The 23995-nt window shown below is 42.6% G+C and overlaps 1 protein-coding gene across 1 annotated transcript in view; it reads left to right on the top strand.

The window, feature by feature from the left end:
- Positions 1-275: 275 nt before the first annotated feature.
- LOC311239413 (homeobox protein Mohawk-like) overlaps positions 276-23995 on the top strand; it is a gene marked incomplete at its 5' end in the record, with an annotated part of 39463 nt that continues 15743 nt past the window's right edge. The window contains 6 exons of the mRNA XM_084327717.1: positions 276-344; positions 2522-2668; positions 17385-17533; positions 17996-18155; positions 18739-18892; positions 20648-20989. Of these exons, the coding sequence (XP_084183843.1) occupies positions 276-344; positions 2522-2668; positions 17385-17533; positions 17996-18155; positions 18739-18892; positions 20648-20989 (1021 nt within the window). The remainder of the gene's footprint in view (positions 345-2521; positions 2669-17384; positions 17534-17995; positions 18156-18738; positions 18893-20647; positions 20990-23995) is intronic.

A 23995-nucleotide genomic window follows, 5' to 3' on the forward strand; every position in this document is an offset into this window, starting at 1 on the left:
ATTTTGTTGGATATTTTTTGTCTCGTGCCATACGTGCACTGAAAACAGATAGACACAAACTTTATTGGAGGATATGCGATTGAAGGCAGGCCTATCCCATCTCCTGCATATTCATAGCTTGTGTTGGGTGAGTGTGTATAATGCAGACTGCATGCTATACTAAAAACAGGCCCCTCTTTTCCCCCCATATTGTTTGTTTACTGGGACCACAGACTGTAAGGAGTTTGTACACATCTGCCTTCAAACCATTTGTGGTATTTGTGAAGCCACCCACCATGGAGCAGCTCCGCCTCACCAGGAGGGGAGCTCAACCAGAGCAGGGGACACCAACCAGGACCTTCTCAGTAAGTCATTCATGTCAGTGGTTCTGGGGACCCCTTGTTGAGAACCACTGCCATATGTTAAACAGACAAACACAAACACATTCACACAGGCCAACATTTTAGATACATTAACATGCATTCATTCCCAATCCCTTAAACATAACCATCATCAATACATTCCTGACCTTGGCCCTAACCTTAACCTAACCCATTAACCACTGCCCCCACCTACACAGTCACACACACACATACACACACACACACACACACACACACACACACACACACACACACACACACACACACACACACACACACACACCTACACACACACACACCTACACACACACACACACACACACACACACACACACACGCATGCATGCACACACACACAAACGTGCATGCATATATGCACCCAAGAATAAATACACAGTCTCACAAATGCAAGCACATCAGGTTTGTATCATCTGTGAAGTCAGGTAGTTGTTCCATGTCTTGTAACATGCCAAGGTAGGGTGGTGTAAGGTCATGCACCTCACCTTCAACACACACACACACACACACACACACACACACACACACACACACACACACACACACACACACACACACACACACACACACACACACACACACACAACACACACAACACACACACAACACACACAACACACACACACACACACACACACACACACAGGAGACAGACACACACACACACACACACACACACACACACACACACACACGCACCTTGGCTTACATATGGTTGACCCTCTCACCTACACGTGACATTTACTAGACAGAGGGTCAGAAGGCTATGAGACTGCTGGGTGGTCAGGATGTTCTGTGTGTCTGCGGTGTATAAGAACATCCAGGTAAAGTATACGTACAACATGTCCTAGGACACTCAGCCTCTCAACCTCTCTCCTCACTCTCAACCTATTTGGTCAAACATAGATGGAATGTTGAATATTGACACCAAGGAATGGTCATTCCTTTCCCTTTTCAGGCAATTTCACTTGCTTTATAATTGGAGGCAGGCTTTAGACTTTCGCAATCCCACAACGCGATCCTGCGACTCTCCAGCGACTCAACAGCTGTCCTAGGGAAGGTGGTTAGATAGTGTGTTTAGAAGAAGATGGGATAGAGCCCATTCTCACAGAAGACACTCAGCACAAATAGTTTTTAACGTTTCCATGACGACACTGTCCCATCCGCTTCTTATACAGATAATTTTAGTAGTAAGTGAGTGAGGGAGACAGGGTGTGTGTGTGTTCGTGCGTGCGTGCGTGCGTGTGCGTGCGTGCGTGCGTGCGTGCGTGCGTGTGTGTGTGTGTGTGTGGGGATGGGGGGGGGGGGGGGAGGTGTGGGCATTTGTAAGTATATGTGAGCATGTGTGGTTGTTTGTGTTTACATGTATGGCTATGTATGTTTGTGTGCGTGTGTGTGTTTTTCGGGGTGGGGCAGGTCTCCTCAGCAGAAAGAGTGACGTCAGGTCACTGTCATCACACCCATCTGTCCTCTCATTCAGTGTGTGTGACCCCAGATGGCCTTGTTAAAACTACACCTGTCTTATAGCATGACTGAAGGTTCCCCATTGCCAAGCACCAAAGCCTTAACAGAGTTCAGAGGCATGTTATAGGGCTATGTTTTCAACTTGCAGTTGGAGTGGAAATAAAACTAATTCTTTACTTTAAGCCGTGCCTGGATTACCGACGAGGCATACTGGGCAAATGCCCCTGGGACCACCAAATGTCTGGAGTGTGTAGATTAATTTCATCATCTCACTCATTTCAATCAGAATATGTGCCCATGCAAGGAGGAATTTAATTGCAGGGGGCTCCAGCAACATACTGTTTGAAGTACAGGGGCGCCAGGCCCGGGAAGTGAGTATTCCAGAGCTGTTTTCTTTTTATACATTTTTTTTGTGTTATTCCTGGTCATGCTTCCAGACCCCCCCTAGTTATGGAAGCATACACAAAAAATAGAGCGTAATATCAGCTACAAAATGTTGCAGCATTTAAAATGTTGTTAGTTAATAGTCGGTTTGTATCCTTTTACATTAGGCTACACTCATCATTCATCCATCTAGATCATTACAAATCTACTTAATGTACTTGAATTTACTTGATTCTATAGGCTACTCTTTCTCTGCTCTACTCTTGATTTTGATTTTGTTTTCTTTTTCACAGGAGGAGGATTTTGAGGATATGATCGGCTCTGCCGAAGCCATGGAGGGCCAATACAGTCACCTGTTTGATGCGGTGGTAGTCAATCGCGACATGGCCACAGCACTCAGAGAGATGACGGCAGAGCTGGAGAAGATGCAGGCGGCGGAGGTCCAGTGGATTCCTGCGGAGTGGACCTCGCCAACCAAAGCACAGGGATCTTGTGATCACTTACCAGACCGTACATGTTAAACAGAGGACATGTCATAGATACTCCATAATACAAATGCAATGTGGTCACTGTTTCTTTTATCCTGAGGAATCAAACGGATCAAAAGATAAAATGAAAACAAAACTATATGCTCATATGTACAATATGTGAGATTATATGTATCGTATGTTATTCAGTATGCTTTTTCAATCATTTTCATTTTCTTTCATTTGAGATACTTTAATGCTGTTGATACAATCCTATGTGTTTCTTAGAATCCCTTGTACGTAGTGTATAGCTAATTAGAGTTAACAGAAACCCTCTCACTTTCTCCCTCCCTCTGTCCCAAAGCCAGTTTTTCTGTCTTTGAGTTGGCATTTGGCTGAAAAACGTCAGCTCAGAGGATGAGGAAGAAAATAAAATCCCCCAGAACTTGTGGCATGGAGCCTTTCTCTGCCAAGTTACAAACATCAGCATGTAATTATTCTGACAGCTGTTGCACTTCAATTAACTGCAATGTAGCCTAAAGAATTACCAGTAGGCAGAGCAGTTCATCAACATTCATCAACAACATGCTGTGCAGAATAGGGATGCAGATCACAATAGTCACAATCATATAAAATAATTGTGTGTACAATAAAGCTTTTAGTGACTTTGTCATCAAATGTGAATTATAGACTCATTCTAGAGAACATGACTTCTTAAGGTTTTCTAGCAAGGGACCGAAACTGAGAAATGTTGTCTCACCCTGGAACATTAATGGTAAATGGTAAACTGCATTTATATAGTGCTTTTATCCAAAGCACTTTACAACTTACCCATTCACTCACACATTCAAACAGAGATGGCAGAGGCAACCTGCTCATCGGGAGCAGTTAGAGGTTAACTTCGACACACTGCTGGGAAGAGCTTTAATCAAAAGTCAAGTCAAGTCAAGAGTTTTATTTGTCACGGCATACAAGTATACAATGAAATGCGGGTGGTCTTGCCCGCAACGATGTGCAATACAGTGGTACAACATAATAGAATCCAATAAAAAAAAAACATTGTGCAATAAACAGGTAACATGGTGTTCTCGGTATATAGTTATTTACAGAGCATATAGGACATGCTGGGTCCTTTGGTAGTGCAATACACTGTTACTGTTGTTATACTATTTCTAAAGTGACCTTTCCTTTTTGGCCATAAGTGTGGGCGTGTGCGGCATGAGTGTGTGCCTGCTCATGTTAAAGTGGCTGCTAGTGTGTGAGCGTGCACAGCGTGCGTGTCGTGTGTGTGCTCATGTGTGCTTGTGTGTGAGAAGTTCAGTGTTCTGTGGCACTCAGTGTTCATTGTTCAAGGCTCTGATGGCCTGGGGGAAGAAGCTGAGCCGAAGCCTCTCTGTCCTAGTAGCTGGGGTTCGCAGGCGTCTGCCTGACCTCAGCAGCTTGAACAGGCTGTTATTGGGGTGGTGGGGGTCTTTCATTATTCTGCAGGCTCTGGATTTGCACCTCTTGTTGTATAGAACCTGCAGGGGAGGTAGTGCAATACCCGTGGTACGCTCGGCTGAGCGCACCACTCTCTGTTGATTGATTGATTGATTGAAAACTTTATTAACAGATTGCAGAATGGGTACAATACAGTACAGCTCAATACACACAATTGTTAAGGGGATGCAGACCAGAGAAAGACTTTCGTCTTGTTTACATCAGGGTCCCCCATTTTCAATTCATCTGTAGGGCCTTCTTGTCCTGTGCCGTGCTGTTTCCATACCAGGCAGTGATGTTTCCAGTCAAGATGCTCTCTACAGCTCCGGAGTAGAAGGACTGGAGTATCTTCCCCGATACTCTGAACTTCCTTAACTGTCTCAGGTGGTAGAGGCGCTGCTTCGCCTTTTTTACGACTGTGTCTATGTGTGTTGACCATGTCAGATCCTCTGAAATGTGGACCCCCAGGTACTTAAAGCTGCTCACCCTGTCCACGGTAGCCCCGTTTATCATCAGTGGTGTGTGTGTCTCCTGCTGTCCTCTCCTATAATCCACGATCAGCTCCTTGGTTTTACCAATGTTCAGGAGCAGGCTGTTGTCCTGGCACCAGCGTTCCAGTACCTCAACCTCCTCCCGGTAGGCCTTCTCGTCGTTGTCCGAGATCAGCCCCACCACCACCGTGTCGTCTGCAAACTTCACTATGGAGTTGGAGCTGAACTTGGCCACACAATCGTGTGTGTAGAGTGAGTACAGCAGGGGGCTCAGAACACAGCCCTGGGGGGACCCGATGCTCAGGGTGATGGTGTTGGAGGTCTGACCCCCCACCCTGACCGCCTGGGGTCTTTCGCTCAGAAAGTCCAGTACCCAGGCGCTCAGGGCGGAGCTCAGACCCAGCTCGATCAGCTTGTCCACCAGTCTGGTGGGGACTATGGTGTTGAACGCTGAGCTGTAGTCAATGAACAACAGTCTCACATAGCCCGGCCCCCTTCTGACGGTCAAGGTGAGAGAGGGTGCTGTGCAGTACCTGGGAGACCGCGTCGTCAGTGGACCTGTTTGTCCTGTATGCAAATTGCATAGGGTCCATATCACTGGGGAGGGAGGCACAAATGTGGTCTTTGACCAGCCTCTCGAAACATTTCATGACCACAGAGGTGAGTGCCAACAGGAACCTTCTGATTGATGGACGACTGCTGTACCTCCTGAACCACTGTCGCCCCCACATTAAAACATACTAGTACTTTAGATTAACAATCTTCTGTCTAAAATGAAAGCCAGACTGGCATTTCTCTTCCGTAACAAAGCTTCCTTCACACACTCCGCAAAACTCACCCTTGTAAATGTAGCACCCTGAAAATATGGCTATTATTCAGAAGTGCTGACTTGCCTTTTATCTCCCCTTTGTGCACAAAGATATGTTGACTAGTTTCCATTGATATTCTCACGAACAATGACGCAGGTGTCTCTTTCTCCTACCGGCTGGAATATGGATTATAAACAGAAATTGATTCATATTCGATCCACCCAGTTCTCTTCCTGTGGGGCTAAGTGGCGGTGCCAGCAGGGGGCGGCAGGCGGCAGGCGGAGCGTGGAGAGAGGCAGGCAACGAGGAAGAGGGAATCACCTGGAGGTGGGGAGAACCGGAAGACCTCTTCGGCGTGGGATGTAGCCGTGAACGGTTGCAGCTACAACGGGAGGTGCTTTGGAATAGCCCCGTTAAAGAACCACCAGAGAGCCCCGCCGGAGCGAGCGACGGGTGACGAGACATACTTGCTAGTGACGGGTTATTCTAGAAGTATCCGTGATAGTGCATGAGTAAGAGAAACTGAACCCAAGGACTAACGTCCATAGGTAGCGTGTTATAGTAGCAGTGTGTACGGTATAAGTAGCATGCTGCTAACGGCTATATTGACTCCAGTGTACACCGAGCGCGAGGCGCTGAAGAAGACCGGTGGTATAGTCAGCCACGTTGCGCAACAGTATAACCGTGTAGCAGGTGGGCTGTTTGAGACCCAGAGAGTAGCTTCAGTTTAAGGTAGGGCAAGTGTATGGTTGCGCATCGACCCAGCGCCGGCTGTCAACAACCAGCATTCACCGGCGTTTCGACGTCTGCTCTGCTCCGGCGGTCGACAGCCCAGCACGGGAGTTCTTCCGTCCAGCAGAGGTCGCCATCACCCAGCACACGCTCTCAGCCAGCTACTGCCCCTCTGCTTCAGCCCCGCTTGCTAGCACCCGCGACGAGACCGTTCAACGCCATCTTGCTACCTGGACGGTGGTGGCACGGCGAGGCCGCCATTTTGGTTAAGTACAATAGAGTGTCGATGCTCCGGATCTATTACACAGTACACAGTGTGGTGCGGCCTACGGGCGAAGCTAATGGTTGCTAACCACAGTTCATAGGGGTACCCCATAAACATTACATGCCGGCATTAGCATAGGACTTTTGTTCTGGTACAGTGGGCCCACCTTTTCATTTCTTTTGAGTGTAATAACGTGTATGGCCATGCCTCTTAATTTCCCGTCTCGGTCAAACTGTTTCTTCCTGGAGTCGAAGGTATTATGGTATAAGTGCTATATATGTTATTATTCTAATTATTAGTAATTAGGAATAATGATAGTGTATGCCATTTGACTCATTGCCAGTAGTACTTGTCACTGCCCAGTATAAGTAATACTAAACGAACTAAGACGGGAATTGTTGTGTGTGCGTGTCCGTTATTGAGTCTAACCCTAACCCTTTTGATGCGGGTAATATTATTATTATTTGACCCTTTCTCCTTCCAGTCATTAAGGTCTCTAGTGGTCGTCGAGGGAGGGTACTGCTTGCGGGGGGAACAAATCTATTTATGCATATCAGTCACTAGGTGTGGGAGGGCCCACGGAGGTATTCAGGGAAGTGAGAGCGAGTTGGGGAGTACTGCTGACCGCCCCGGAGAGGCGAGGAAGACCAGAGTACCAAACCAGGTTGGTAAATCCCGGGCCCCATTCACTCCCACTACCGGGTCCCAGTTTGACGCTCCAGGCCCAAAGACGAGGGTGCAGTCAGAGCTCTACTGTGTCCAGCTACCTTGTGACTGCCAGCAACCGTTCCCAGAAAGCAGGGATAATCCACCCTGCTACATAAAGATGACTGTCCTGCCCATCCTGGACTATGGTGATGTCATCTATAAAATGGCTTCAAAGACGGCTCTACACAAACTGGACACTCTTCACCATTCTGCCATCCGCTTTGCCACCAATGTACCCTTGAATGAACAGATGATGAAATCTAGCCTTCTGGCAAATTCTGGCGTATTATTTACATTTTAATGTTGATTAATATGCACTGTCCCTTTTGCAAATCAACTTAAAGTTAATACACATCACTGTGACCTTTACAAACTGGTTGACTGGCCCTCCCTCCACACCTGCCGACTCCAACATTGGTTCCACTCCATTTACAAGACAATCCTGGGCAAGACCCCACCTTATCTTTCCTCCCTGCTCCACCTTTCTCTTAGCACTTATGGAGCAAGATCAAGCGAGCTCATCAAACTAAACATCCCAAGATCCAAGACCACCTTCGGCCGAAACTCCTTTCACTTTGCAGCAGCTTATGACTGGAACGCTATTCAAGACACCCTTAAACTTACAGCTCTTAATTCACTGACTGCCTTCAAGAATATACTGAACACGTTCTTAGTAGATCCCTCCTGCTCTTGCTGATACCCCAGTTTCACACTTGCATACACCCTCTCACAAACAACATACAAGCACTTATTCATCTTCATACTTGCACCTAGACACATGCATCTGTTTGCATACACATGTGTGCGCACACACACACACACATACACGTACTTTCACCCCCCACCCTACTCCTCCCCTGTTTTTTTTTTTTTTTTCTTTTTTTACATACAGTAAGTTGTGCATGTGTTTATTTGTTTATTTTAGACTTTTTTGTGTATTCCTGTTGAGGCCTCTTGGACCAGATCGACATTGTAAATAAGAAACCTGTTCTTAATGTTTTATCTGGCTAAATAAAGGTAATAATAATACTCCAATCAAGTGGGGACCCACAAGGCACAGGCCCTCAACCCATTGTGGGTCCCGATCCGTGGTTTAAGAAACCCTGCTCTAGAATCAAGTGACTCAAACGTGATTCGTACCTCGTGAACAGGCCTGTACTGTAAATCAGCAATAATGAAACGTTTCAGAATAATTGGCATCAATTTTCCATTAGACAAATACCCAGGTTGAAAGCCCTCCAGCTGCCTGGCTGCTCGACACACGGCACACGTGTATCTCCCCTCTCCACATGAGGTTCTTGAGCTAATTCCATTTAATGGATGCTTGCATTCTTTTACGTTCGGGGGGGGGGGGGGGGGGGGGGGGTTCCTTCCTCCTTTTGGACGCTGTGGTCAATTGGGTGTGAAGCAGTGTTAATGTGTCCATGTCATGTTTGGGAGGAAAGCAAAGCAGCATGACGTGTGTGTGTGTGTATTTTCGTGTGTTTTTGTATTTTGTGAGTTTTTGTGTGTGTGCGTGCGCGTGCATGCGTATGTGTGTGTGTGTGTGTGTATATATAGGGGTGGTGTATGTGTGTAATATGCTTCTAGGGATTTGGGCCCTGTCTGACAGTCTAGGGGAGTTACGACTGGACATAAAACTCTACTGTAAAAGCATAGGGAGGCTCAAAGTGGTGCATTGGGCAGAGACGATGCTCGAATCAATGGCATTGTTAAAGTCTGTTGAGTCTTGACATGACTCAAGTGTTCATTCACATTAGTAAGCCTCTCTGGTCTGAATATCATTTTTATTAATTCATTCATTATTACCTTTGATTTGGATATAACGTCACTTATCTAGTCAAGTCAAGAGTATACAGAGAGTAAATAAAGGATACCCACCTACAGTATGAGTAGCATTTAAAATGGCTCTATTGATGAGCTTTGTATGAATTACATATACAAAGCTCTATAATGAACCACTGCGGATTCTGAGGGTTAAGTCTAAACTCGTCCTACCTGGACTCTCCAATTTTTAATAATCAGCAACTACTTGTTGGGCACAAGCCGGTTAGTATTCCTCAATGGCAAAGGAGGGGAGTTCATACTCTTTCTTTACCTTCAACTAAGGTCAGCGCTGAGGGCGCATGGCGTGCCGTGGGCTCAAGCTTTGCAACCACACCCCTTCCTCAGGCTCATAGTGGACAGGACGACCTCCAGAGGGTTTGTCTCAGACTTTTATACGCTCTTAATTCAATCCACGTATAAAAATGTGTCATTGGATACAATCTGGCGTGTGGATATCCCGGAGTTGGACCCCGAGTTTGACTGGGATGATGTTTTGGGCAAATGTGGCATTGTCTTCCCGCAACCCCAATCACCAGCAAATTAATTTTAATTATATTCATAGGACCTATCTTACACCTAGGAAGCTATTTGCTATGGGACTGGTAACCGACTCTGGGTGCACTTTGTGCTCTCAAAGGGCCGCTGGCACTTATATGCATATGTATTGGGATTGCCCACCAGTGGCGCGCTTCTGGAGGTCAATAACGGACAAACTTTCAGATTTGTGTGGCTTAACTATCCCATTCACAGCTGTTACGCTACTCCTGAACGATATAACGACACTACCCGCGTCCGTACAACTAAAAAGGGTTGTCCTAGCGGGCGTCACAGCAGCGAAGAAGCTACTAGCATTGAGATGGAAGGAGCCTGAGAAGCTCACAGTGATTAACTGGTCCCTAACACTGTTGGATGTGATTTATCTTGAGATATCCACGGCGCGGGTGATTGGGGTGGGGCAGGCTGGTATTGACCTGTGGTTTGCAACAGCTGAGAAGGTCAGGACCGCCGTGTGCGGCTGAGCGGGGTTGAGGTGCTTGTTCGGGGGAGTCCGGCGGTCTCGTGGGAGGGGGAGGAGGAAATGTCTTGTCTGTCTTGTCTTTTGTCTTGTCCTTCTTAACTTTAACTGGGGGAATTTTATTGGGGGGGAGCTATTTTGCTATTTTGCTATTTCTTCACTGTTTGGGCACTTTTGCACGTTTCCTGTGAGTCTATGGAACACTCTGTAGGTTTTTGTTTTTCGAAAAGGTTCATTGTTTTGTATTTCTGGTCGGGTACTCAGGGGCAGCGTTTTTCTACCTCAGGATCTTAAGCCGTTTTGAGGCTGGGCTCCAACCACTGTGTGGCCTGGTGACAATTGCCACATTGTTATGCAGCTGGAAATCTCTGACATCACTGATATGCACGTTTTGAGATGACTCAGTTTGGTGAGGGTGAGGGTTGTGAGGGGAATTGGAAGAGTGCGCCAATATGAGAATTAGAGACATAAGTCTTATTGATATAGAGCCACACGGCCGGGAAACGGTACTGAATACTGGGAAAGGCCAATTGTAAGATAGTACCCCTTTAAAATTAAAATGTTGTACTCTGTTTTTATAAATTGTTATTTATTTTATTATTATTGTTCTGTTATCTCCCTGTGAAGTTCTGTGTATTGTTATTATGGTTATTGTATTGTGTTGTCTTGTTTTCATGTTAAGTAATAATAAAAAAAAATTGATAAAAAAAAAAAAAGTCTAAACTCGTCCTAACTAATTAATGTATTGTGTTTTGGAAGGGATCAACAGAAAGCTCAAAGAGTCTCCACAGAGGCTGGTGTGGTGAAAACAAAAGCCACTGCTGAAAAACAGTATAAAATTACCCTTTTTTCTCCGGTGTGTCTTTGCAAATTCTCCAGCCGAGATGTTCACGGTAATGGTGCCTTCTTCTGTGGTTTTCTGGGAAAACTCAACGAACGCTTAGTGCTGCCACCACTGGTCGCCAATAAAACACATTACTATCACTGTTGACCTGTCCAGTCAAGGTGCTGATCCTATTGGCGACCAGTGGTGGCAGCACCGAACGTGCCCTACTGATGATCATCTGTGCCCCACTGATAAATTTTTTTATTTTTATTTTTTACAAATGTTTTTTATTTTCCCTTTTTTAACATGATCAAATGATCATTTAACATGATCAAATAATTATTATAATGTTTTTTACTTCGCTTTGAAATATTATAGTGAAATATTTTGCACACCAATAATACAGTGCAATAATAGAATAGTAGAATAGATAGTAAAATTATGCAATAGAATGGCCAGAGTAAAATAGTGCTACAGTACAATCAACAGCGGGGTGTATTAGAAGGCTATGGTGAAGAGATACGTTTTTTTTGTTTATTTCTGAAAATATTAAGAGATCTAGCTTCCCTAATGTCAGGTAGTGTGTTCCATAACTTTGGTGCATAGTTAGGCTGCATCCCCAATTTTCTTTAGACTGTGGCTTGGAACCTTCAATAGACCAGTAGTAGATGATCGCAATGTTTATACTTTGTATATAAGGAGGAGGACCTTGAAATCAATTCTAAATGTTACCGGAAGCCAGTGTAGGTTACTTACTTGTAACTTCGGGTTTGATCCAAGGAGTAAGTTGCCCCATATTGCTCTGTAACCTTTCTCTTTCTCTTTTTGCTAGTAGGATTTCAGTTTTGCCCTCATTTAATTTTAGGAAGTTGTTCGTCATCCATTTGTTTATTGCTAAGAGACAGGCGGAAATGGAGTTTATAGCTGTGTGATCATTTGGTTCAGCGGAGATGAACAATTGTGTCATCTGCGTAACTATGGAAACATACATTGTGCTTTCTAATGATGTCTCCTCAATGTTCAATGTTCAATGCAATGTTCAATGCAAGTAAAGCACTTTAAACTTTAAGTATGACTAAATGCTTTCTTGACTATATATATAGTAACTGTTTCCAAAATGCATATGTTACACCCGCTAAGTTCCTAGCTTTAAGAAAGACACAAGAGTGTAGGTTAATTTAACCATAATATTTATTACATAAAAAGGGGTGGACAAAATTACTATAAGCCCACTTCAACCTCATGCTCAGGAACCCCAATCAGTCTTGACCGGGCAGGGTTTTATTCACAGCAACCTGGTGACACTTCACACAATGAAGGAGAGTAATATCAATTGTCAATAAATAGCACTTCATACGATATCAATTGTCAATAAATAGCACTTCATACGATATCGATTGTCAATAAATAGCACTTCACACAATGAAGGAAACTTTATCACACATCAATAAATACCACGTCAAGAACTGTATAAAAAGGGATATCAAACTTCTCACAATGAAGTAAACAGATATCCTACCACTCGGTGATTCAACTTGTGCAAACTGTGCATAACCACGGCATCCATATGATAATGGCACACTAAGCCTGCCCGTGTTCACGTCTGAGAGAGGTACCTTGTACATGGGTTGGTGTTATGGTGGGGGGGAAACGGACACACAAATAAACAAACAAACATACATGTAAAGAAAACTAATCCGGCCCAAGGGCAAGACCCAATTCTTTTTTCCCGTCTACCGGCCCATTGGCCCGGGCGGATTAGACATTATATTATAACTACCAAACAAATACTAAAAGTGTTTCACAACAAGAGCAGCTGGACCACTGGTGCTCTGCCGGGAAACAAACACAACAGTATTAAAACACTTTATTATTAAAACAATAACACGCATAATTATTAAACAACATTACATGCTAAAACAAAGTACTACATTTAAAATACCTGGTTCGTCGGTGGTCCTATTATCCTACCGACTACTTTCAATCCCGCTGGGAACCAGGCAAGTGATCTGGAACAAACACTCCATGTCACACATATTGCCGAGCACCTTAAAACCCGCTATTCCTATACCATAATACTACCACTGCCTACCTTAGCGTGTAATGCTTGTTCCTGCATTCCGGAGTGAGGTGTGCACCTACCTCACTGCACCGGCCGCAACAAACAATTCCAACTAACGTTCCTCCCGCAGGTATCCCCCTATAACGGAACCTGGCTCATTGAGGCCCCTCCTCCTTTCTCATTAATGCCACCCGTCACACATAGATTTCTATGTATTTTAGGGGTTTGGGGGGCTAGCTCTTTTTAATATAAATGTCAGATTGTTTTATTTATTTCATAGATTTCTATGCATTTCAGGAGTTTGGGGGGCTGGCTCCCCAAAATAATTAAATAACATAACCCTAACCTAACCCTAAAACCGAAATAAAGTTAAAAAAAAAAAAAAAAACGTTACAAAATCCACCCATTTTCGCCCAAAAAACCGTCCAAAACCGGCAAAAAAAAATGTCTTCTTCATATACTTTTGTGCCCCCCTGTGCCCCAGTAGAGTGCTGGGTCTAGATACGCCCCTGCCGTGCACCCACTCTGCCTCCCCGCCAGACCTACAACTCAACATCAGTGCCGTGCAGCCGAGCATGGCAATGTAATTTCATCACACCGCTGAGAATCTGCAGGCACCCTCTGAGGTCATAACGATTAAAGATGGGGGTATGATCCAATGAAAACCCCTCGTCTATATATGAGCTGCAGGTCCTACTTCAAACAGTGCACACACAGAAGTATGATGTCAATTGGTCTTGGGTAATTTGGCCCAATCATGTACTGTCTATTTGAAGGACATGAAAATAAATATGTTTGATGTTACGCAATGTCCCTTTGTCTGTATATAAAAGATCCATAACTTATAAACTGCTATTAAAAAAAAACTGTATAACACACACGTAAAGTATTATGGCACACTTGATGTCTGTCGTTGAAGGCATCAGGAGAGGTTGACCTCGTAAATGACTTTGAATGCTATGTACGTGTGTTCAAAATGATCTGTCCCCCTCTCCTCACTGATAGAAGCATGTCAAAGCAGGGAAAATGACTTAGACACACCAAATAAACTCCAGGGATGATGCGGCCAAATCAACCTGCTCAATAGTACCTCTTTACATCGGAATCACTTCTCACACTCGCACACACACACACACACACACACACACACACACACACACACACACACACACACACACACACACACACACGCACACACACACACACACACACACACACACACACACACCCCAACAGCACCACGCTATCCAAACAAAGCAATATACTTCCATTGACAATGTTTTTCCACAGGTCTCCAGGCTACTGGATGTAGGTGTGTTCCCATCTAATATCAACAGCTGAAGCGGTGAAGACATCACAGGGGGAAAGAAGTAAATGGTCTGTGATACCATGTAGCGCACTCTGACTACCGCCGAGGAATGCCGGCTTGGAATTTGGAATTTTACTGCACCTAGCGGAGATGCTGCCGCTCCATGTGTTTTTCAGCTTTGAAAACCCTGAAACTGAACCTTCCCTCGGAGGTTGGTGAATAACGGACAGGGGGATAGGTGATGTACTGTAGAGTATGTTTATTGATGGATCTGTGAGGACTGTGAATAAATGCTTCTTAGGTTTTTAGCATGTGTGAAAGGTACAAATGTATTGAACATAGAGGTTTTGTACAAGAACGTGGGTTTGCTGTCACACAAGAGGCAACTGTTCCAATAGCTGTGTACAGTACATACACACAAGGTATGAACCTAACTTTAATTTTTGTCAAACAACCATAGGGATTAAGGGGCTCAGGATTTCACCAGCGTATTACATTTATTGGCAATCAAAGTCATTTTAGAATAAGATAATCATTTGTCTTTTTATCCCTTTGAGTATAGTCAAACAGAGCTGCAAGAAAGGCGACTGCTGACCAGCACCATCTTTTAATAGAAAACTGTTTGACCACGGGTTGTTGCCTGCAAGAGGCAGAAGCCACAATCATTTTACATTTGGTGGGTGGTTTAGGGCTAGTGTATTTCAAAGTGTGGGTCAGGACCCACAAATGGGCCTTGGGAAGACTAACATGGGTCCCCGAATTATTCTCTGGAAGTATCGAATGAAGCTGGACTCTCGAATTCTCTGGAAGTATTCACTATGAATTGAAAACGGGGGACCCTGATGTAAACAAGACAAACGGCTTTCTCTGGTCTGCATCCCCTTAACAATTGTGTGTATTGAGCCGTACTGTATTGTACCCATTCTGCAATCTGTTAAATAAAATTTTCATTCATTCATTCGTTCAAGCCAAAGCCCCCTCAAGTCCCTTGACAAAATAGGCATGTTGAATAAAACAGGCCTGTAGGCTGATGATTTAGCAGTCTAGCGTCCAGACTCTAGATGCACAATACATTTTTGTCCTATTAACTACACAGTAATCTACCAAATCAGTTTTCAGGGCCACAAAGAATATTTATTCTAAAAGTGTGGGTCTCCTGAAAAAGGTTTGAAAACCACCGGTTTAGGCTAAACCTCGAGCCCTAATTATACAGATTATATTGTGAAGTTGTTACTTGGCATAGCAGTCATTAAAGAGTCATCTGGTGTCCTTTTCTGGGAGGATGTTGGGATGTCGAGAGGGGGATGAACATTTCTGGCTGACATTTGGAGACGGGACTATAAAGTGGTGCGCTGGGATCAAGTGCCAGCGTGTTGTCACAGCCTTCAGTTAGACTAACGAGGACACGAACGCTTCTGTCAGAGCAACTCCTCATCATGGTCAAAGTCATACCAAGTTCTGCTCTGATACCGAGACCCAAGTAGACAAATACACACGTTTTATTCAGATTACAGCCGCTCACACCCCAGGCATCGGAAAACACATGCAAATGCAACACATGCAATACACTGCCATGCAAAACATACACATACACATGTGTGCGTGCACACACACACACACACACACACACACACACACACACACACACACACACACACACACACACACACACACACACACACACACACACACACACACACACACACACACACACACGTATGTGTACACATACACATTATACAGATGAAGCCAGTCATTTACTGTACTAGACTCCCAACATACACACACACTTTCTTTTAATACTAATTATTTAGCCGTTTTTGAAAATATAAATGTACATTTTTCTTATATGTATAAGCCAAAGAAAATTACATACAAAATATTTACACACCAACTTATGCATGTAGGTTTCCTACGCATATATACAAATACATACATGTACACATTTAATTAGTTAATTTATAACTACGAAAAAGACAACTTTAAGCCACTAAAACTAAAACAAATTGATTTGGGACTGGAAGTGGGTTCATCCTGTTATATTTATGTTCTTTATTATGTTCCCATACACACAAAGATAGGTATACACATACACTCTGTACAAACTAACATAATCATTCAGTGAACTACACTCTCAATGCAACATTGCCCAAGGACTATAAGAGATGCAAAGAGATCCATTCCATGTTTTTCCATTGTTTACGTTGACCTCATTATGAGCCAATTTGTATTCATATGCATTTGGACTCAGCAGGATTTGCTGGCGAATATAAAACCCAGTTCTGTGGTTTTTGCCGGCCATTAGGAACCATGTCATTACACCCATAAATTTCCAGAATCCCTTCGTAAAACATATATTATCTGCTGACATGGCTGTTGGTAAAACCACAAGATATGAGAGCTTCAGAGGCCTCATGGAGAAAATATGAAGGCATGTTGGATTACTTAACTGGGATATCTGATACATTCTTAGCTCACTCACACTCACACACACACACACACACATACTTATTCACTCACATACATACTCACACACACACACACACACACACACGCACGCACGCACGCACGCACGCACGCACGCACACTTATTCACTCACATACTGTACACACATATACACACACAGCACACTAGACAAAAAAAAACACAATAAATTGTATGACCGCATCTGCTGATATTCCTGCATGATAAATTTTTCAAAAACATGGTCTGCTGCTACTTGTACTGCTGCTCAGCAGACTTCCCTACACCGCACACTGGGCTCTCATGAGATATGATTGGCTGGTGAGACAGCCAATGGGAGACAGAGGAACAGGTTATTTGAACTCTCCTCCAAACCCACTCAGCTAAAACAGACAAGATTCTCTCATTTTTGCAGACATAATTCTCTGACTGGTAACTGCTGTTGCATCATCTATCGTATCTGTAACTGAGGCAGATCTGTGATCAGTCCCCATGGGTTTGAGGTTCTGACCCACAACAAGGAGACTTTCTTGGTCCACCCAGATCTGTTGATTTATCATTTATCAACCACATGGCAGAAAGGATGGGATTGTACTTTATGCATTTGGATATGAGAATCTGCTGATGCACCTGTCGATCTGGGATAACTCTTTCTGTCAAAGAATGAGCATGATGACGTCTGATAATGTCCTTTACTTGGAGGACAACAGGAGACAAGAGGACAGGAGCAGGTTGAACTGTTTGGACGTAACTAATGGTCATACCAGTTTAACAGGTGGACAGAATGATGCAGAATTGCTGCCGTGCAACAATACACCTGGAAACACTTCACCCAAGTACAGGAGACACGGGTAAGTCCTTGTGATGTTATATTGGCAACTTATTGATGGCAGCAAAATGTCCTACTTTACATTATTGTTACACCACATACCTGTGCAATAAGGCAGTTACGATACAAGTACATTTTAACAAATGTTTTAATGATAGTTTAGCAATTGCACAGTAATAAAGCTGAATGGTTTTCTAGATTTAACAAATAGCTACAATAGGTCCATGTACAAATCAATTACCTCATTACTTTGTCCATATCTAGAAATAAAACGTCTTATGTATTATATAAATACACACACATATATATAAGCATTTTTGACAACATTGATCATTTATTTATTTATGATCATCACTTAGATAATTTATCCAAATCATCCAATCTGAACATCCCAAAAGAATTACGATAATAAATTGGAACCAAGATTCCTAACACAGATAATTGCGGGTGGAGTTCTTTATAGTTTAACCTCTGACCCCTCCAGGTCTCGTCTGGGCGGGGTCAAGGTTCGCCACAAGAGACAGGCACTGCAGGACATGGCGCGGCCACTGAAACATTGGCTGTACAAACACAGAGACAATCCTTACCCCACCAAAACTGAGAAGGTTCTGCTAGCCTTGGGCTCACACATGACACTGGTGCAGGTAAGAGCATGTGTTGCAGTGTGTACAGGAATAGAGGAGTGCATGTATGTGTGTGTGTGTGCGCACGCGCGGGCGCGTGTGTGTGCGTGTGTGTGTGCATGTGTGTGTTTGCGTCCAGGCATGTATACCTGTCTTCGTGTGTGCGTGTGTGTGTGTGTGTGTGTGTGTGTGTGTGTGTGTGTGTGTGTGTGTGTGTGTGTGTGTGTGTGTGTGTGTGTGTGTGTGTGTGTGTGTGTGTGTGTGTGTGTGTGTGTGTGTGTGTGTGTGTGTGTGTGTGTGTGTGTGTGTGTGAGAGAGAGAGTGAGAATGCAATGGATGATCTAGAGACCATTGGGCATCAGAGGCAGCCTCTAACCTTGAGTTTTGTTTAGAAGCAATAGCAACAGATATACCGGTACAGACAGATCGAGAGGACAGACATTGACTTAGGCTATTGTGTAACGCGCTGACAGGCTGACTGACTGACTGGCTGGCTGACTGGCTACAGGCCGACTGGCTTCCTGAAGTTTGAATATTTCATCTCCAGAGACCATGTGAATTAATACTTAATACTGTCCTCTATCTTAACATGATGTCTCTGCAGGTGTCTAACTGGTTTGCCAACGCTCGGCGGAGACTGAAGAACACGGTGAGGCAGCCAGACCTGAGCTGGGCTCTGAGGATCAAACTATACAACAAATACATCCAGGGAAACGCGGAGAGGCTGAGCGTGAGCAGCGATGACACTAATTCAGAAGGTGAGAGGGGCTTTCACCATATTTCTCAGAACACATTTCTCATATTCTTGTGGGAACTCGTAATGCAGCGTCCTGCAGTGCTTAGTTGCCAAACAGCCGGCAGTGTAGTAGTAATTGACGAGGTGGTTATACACAGTGATGCAGTGGTTACGTTGACTTTACTGTCCATTTAAATCAAGATTTATCAGGCGCAGGGGGCTTGAGCTCATCCCTGGCAAACAGAGAGTTCCCTCTTACAAAGAGTTTATTGATGATTATTTTCATCTTCATCATCTTCGTTTTTTCATCTATAATCTCCACCAGAAATGGGACAGGATACCCTTCAAAAATAGGTACCCTATTTAAAAAAGGACTCCCCACCCCTCTCTGTTAAAGATTTTTGGTGTGGGATACCAGTCCTCTTTTCCTTGATCCTCCAACTGTTGCTTCCTCCAAACGAACAAAGTCTGGCAAGGTTTGAGATAGGTCAGTTCTGCTCAGTGTGAGCATTTACACTATTAAAAAAAAAGTGTGTTGAAATAACACAGCACTAACTAAACATTATACAGATGTGTAATTTTTTTTATAAAAAAACAACGATATGGGATACAAAAAAAAACGTGTAGTGTTCCGTTATATAGGGACAACCCAAACTATTTCTCCTCTGCCGTTTATGTATATTATATATATGTAATTGTAACGGATGGTATCGTGAAGTGCAGTCAAGAAGGGCTGGGGTGAGAGCGGTGCTATGGGTTAAACTCACTCTTACATCCTCAAAAGACACATAGACACGGTACAAAGAAGTGAATTCACCTCTTGGTATAGCGGTCTGTGTTGTTGCACGCGGCGTGGCAGACCTGTGTTCGAATCTCCCTCGGGGCATTGAAGTTTGAGGTGACGTTGTCACAACCGTTACATATATATTAGGGCTGTCAGTTTATCGTGTTAATTAGATTCATTAATTACACAGCAAATTATCGCGTTATGAAAATGTACTCAAAAGTTATAAAAATGTATTACATTTTTATTTGTATTTTAATATGTTTTAATCTCATTAATTCCATAAGAATGCAGAATACACATTTACAGACTTTTTTAAATATGGTCCATTTGCATGTTCTTGGTATCTGATTCTAGGGACATCTATGGATCTCAGGGAATGTATTCCCAGTGTCAGAAATACTGTGTCTGTTACTAGGCTTGCTTAAATTGTAATGAACCAAATGAGAATATCAATAAAAAAAAAGTTATCTTTAACTGTGAATAACACCATGCTAAAATTGACCAGACCTGAAAAATCTAAGCAAATTAATAAATGGAAGATGATTAAACAGAAGATTTTGTAGATACAGTACTGAATTCTGCCATCCGGACACATGCCATTTGAAATATGGTTATAGAATATAGAATATCAGGCCTAAAATGGTTATGCGATAAAAATGTGATTATTTAAGATTAATTCATTACAAATCCTGTAATTAATTAGATACATTTTTTAATCGCCTGACAGCACTAATATATATTATTATTTCTTGTAATTATAATAATTTTTTATGTCTGTGGTTTAGTCATTTGTTGGTTTTGTATTATAAGGAAAACAAATCGTTAAATAGTTTGATGGTGTACGCCATAAAATAACTGAAATAAATGTAAGATTTGTGCAAAAACATCAATAAAAGAATAATATATATATATATATATATATATATAGGGACAACCCATCTTTTATTTTATTTTATGTGTATTATTCACTTCCCTTCTCTTGTGTTGCAGATGAAGAGTTTCCCTTACAGGCTTCAGTCAGCCAGTTAGATTTTGGCAGGTCACCTCCCCACAACAGCATCCACCACAAGCATCAGGGCAGCAGCCTCAACAGGGCCTCCTCCGCCCACAGTGACCACGGCGTCTCGCCACCCTCCAAGTACAAGAGCAGTTTACTGAATCGATACCTGAACGACACGCTGCGGCACGTGATGGCGGCGACCGCCGATGACGTGGCGACGCCTCGCCACAGGAGGAGCCACTCAGGATCGTTCAGCTCCAATGAATGTGACGAGGACCTGGTGTCTCCGGCGTCATCGTCTGAGACGGAGACCAACTTCGTCTACCACGCGGGTAAGAAAAAAAAATGTTGTCTCGAAAATAGAGTATGAGTAAAGATCGTGCTATGTTTTTTGCTCTAACACCAGATTGGTGTGGGCTTAAGATAAACGCTTTAAGTTGGCTATTTACCAATGATTCCAGAATATTTGCTAGACAGGATACTTTGGAGATTGGTCAATAATTATTTAGGTCACTTCTGCAACACTCCCAAAAGACGCACATAATGGAGGCCTTGCACAGAATGTTTGTGTAGTTCTCTTCCAGTATGGCTGCCTGTAAACGCTGGTAACTATTTTCAAGAAGAAGAAAATGCCTAGTTTCTGTGCAGTGGTAAGAGTAGGTAAAACTCAATGTTCAATCAAAAAAGTGTTGCTTCTCATCTCAGACCAAACAAACTGAAACTGGTTTCTATTTTTGTGTGTCCCAGTTGGACAGGAAAAGTATATTGCATTGTGAGCTCTGACAGAAAAGTGTAATGACGTGGAAATGTTGAAGTAGGGCTGCGTTGATACCCATACTGGAATTGGGGCGATACCTAATCTAATCTAATACTAAGAGAGGCCTAAAAAAAATTTTTGGTTCCTGTTGGTTGTCAGTTAGGGCCATGGGTAGGTAGGGAATTTATTTTATAAAAATTTTTCCCACGGCGACTATGGATAGGGAATTTCTTTATTTAATTAAAATGTTCACGACAACATGGATGCATGTACTCTGCCAGCATGTTTAATATCCATAATACTAAAGGTTTGACTAAGATTTTTATGAAACTTTATTGTGCAATGAAAGCAATGTGTGTGATGTCACAAATCTGGAGATCCATTCCAATATCTGTAAAATAAAATTATATTGTGCAGTTATAATATTGGTATAGTCAGTCCCCCCAGGATTCCACAGTAAAAAAAAAAAAAAAAAAAAAAAAAAAAAAAAAATAATAATAATAATAATAATAATAATAATAATAATAATAATAATAATAATAATAATAATAATAATAATAATAATAATAATAATAATAATAATAATAATAATAATAATAATAATAATAATAATAATAATAATAATAATAATAATAATAATAATAATAATAATAATAATAATAATAATAATAATAATAATAATAATAATAATAATAATAATAATAATAATAGAAAATTCCGTGGTGGACTTTTAAAATTCCATTTGATTGTAAAATGGCTATTTCTGCCTTATAAAATAACTTTAAGTTGCTATTTATTGTACAATTATATATCTACTGCAAAATAAAACTTATTTTAATTTGAATTGCTTAAATTCAAGAACTCTGGTAAACAAGAATACCCTAAAGAGTCTGGCAGGAGCACTCATTCAAGGGTACTACGACTATGCTTGCACCTCATGGTACCAAAGCACCTCAAAGGCGCTAAAAACAAAATTACAAACATCTCAAAACAAACTGATCAGACTACTGCTTGACCTTACTCCTAGAACCCACCTCACCCTTGCCCACTTTGACAACCTAGGATGGCTTAGAGTAGACGACAGAGTACAGCAACTTGCAATGGGCCTGGTCTACAAGTTACACGACTAAGGTACCCATGTACATGTCAAAATACTTCCCAAAGGTCAGTGAATACCACGATCACAACACCAGAGAGAGCTCCACAAATCATGTTAAACCCAGATTCGGCTCAAACAAGGGACTAAACACGTTTCGCAATTATGCCACATCAATGTGGAACGCCCTACCCAAAGCTGTAAAGGAATGTGAATCACTACCCACTTTCAAAACCACTCTCAAAGAACACCTACGGGAGACTGCAATTCGAAACTGGCCCCTGTAAATGTCCTAACCCAACCCCCTCCAATGTAAAGTAAATGACCTAACCCAAGAATACACGAAACCCTCCTTTTGGAACCAAGTATGATTTTGTCAATATTCCAATGTACAGTTTTGCTTGTACAGTTTCCCCCTCCTACCCAACCCCCCCCCCCCCCCCCCCAACCACCTCCAATGTACAGTCCCCACCAACCCCCCCACAGGGGACCCTGATGTAAACAAGACGAAAGTCTTTCTCTGGTCTGCATCCCCTTAACAATTGTATGTATTGAGCTGTACTGTACTGTACCCATTCTGCAATCTGTTAATAAAGTTTTCAATCAATCAATCAATCAATTCTAACCCCACCTTTATGTAATGGAGATACATGAGCTGTTCCAGGTTCTTGGAACTATTGCCTGTTGACAAAGAAAGATTAAATATACTTTATTATGTGTTATTTGCTCTGTAACTAATGGAACAGCTAGCCTGAGTGGAAAAAAAGGAGTGTGTGTGTGTGTGTGTGTGTGTGTGTGTGTGTGTGTGTGTGTGTGTGTGTGTGTGTGTGTGTGTGTGTGTGTGTGTGTGTGTGTGTGTGTGTGTGTGTGTGTGTGTGTGTGTGTGTGTGTGTGTGTGTGTGTGTGTGTGTGTGTGTGTGTGCATTCACACCAGGATTTTGATCTCTAAATCTACATACACAACAGTTTGAAATCTTGAAGTAGCCAAGAACCACATAATTATTGTTGGCTGTTATAGACCCCCCTCTGCTCTGCTTTGCCTAATTGAATGCACCTTTTGTCTGGATTAGATTTGAGTGATATTGTTTTAGTTGGTGATTTCAATTGGAACTGGTTATCATCTGTAGTTCCAGAGTTCAAGAGTCAATGTAACTCTTTGAGTCTTACTCACATAATTGATACCCCAATCCACCAAATCCCAAATGCCCCGACAAATCCTCATAAATATTCAGATGTAAGTGTCTTTGCCAATGATTTGAGTGAGCACTGTTTTTGCAGTAGTGAGAAATATTAATCTGCCAAAGACAACCTCGGATTATTTATAAACACAACATGAAGCAATTTGTTGAACAAGCTTTTTTTGCATGATTTGTTCTACTTTGGAAAAATGTCACTTGTTGACAATGTTGAGTTAGCCTGACAATCGCTTTATGATGGTTTGTGAATAAACATAAACAATAAACAGAGATTCAGAGTGAAGGTGCG

This window comes from Notolepis coatsorum (genome assembly GCF_963971535.1).
Source record: "Notolepis coatsorum genome assembly, chromosome: 13".
Lineage (NCBI taxonomy): Eukaryota > Metazoa > Chordata > Actinopteri > Aulopiformes > Paralepididae > Notolepis > Notolepis coatsorum.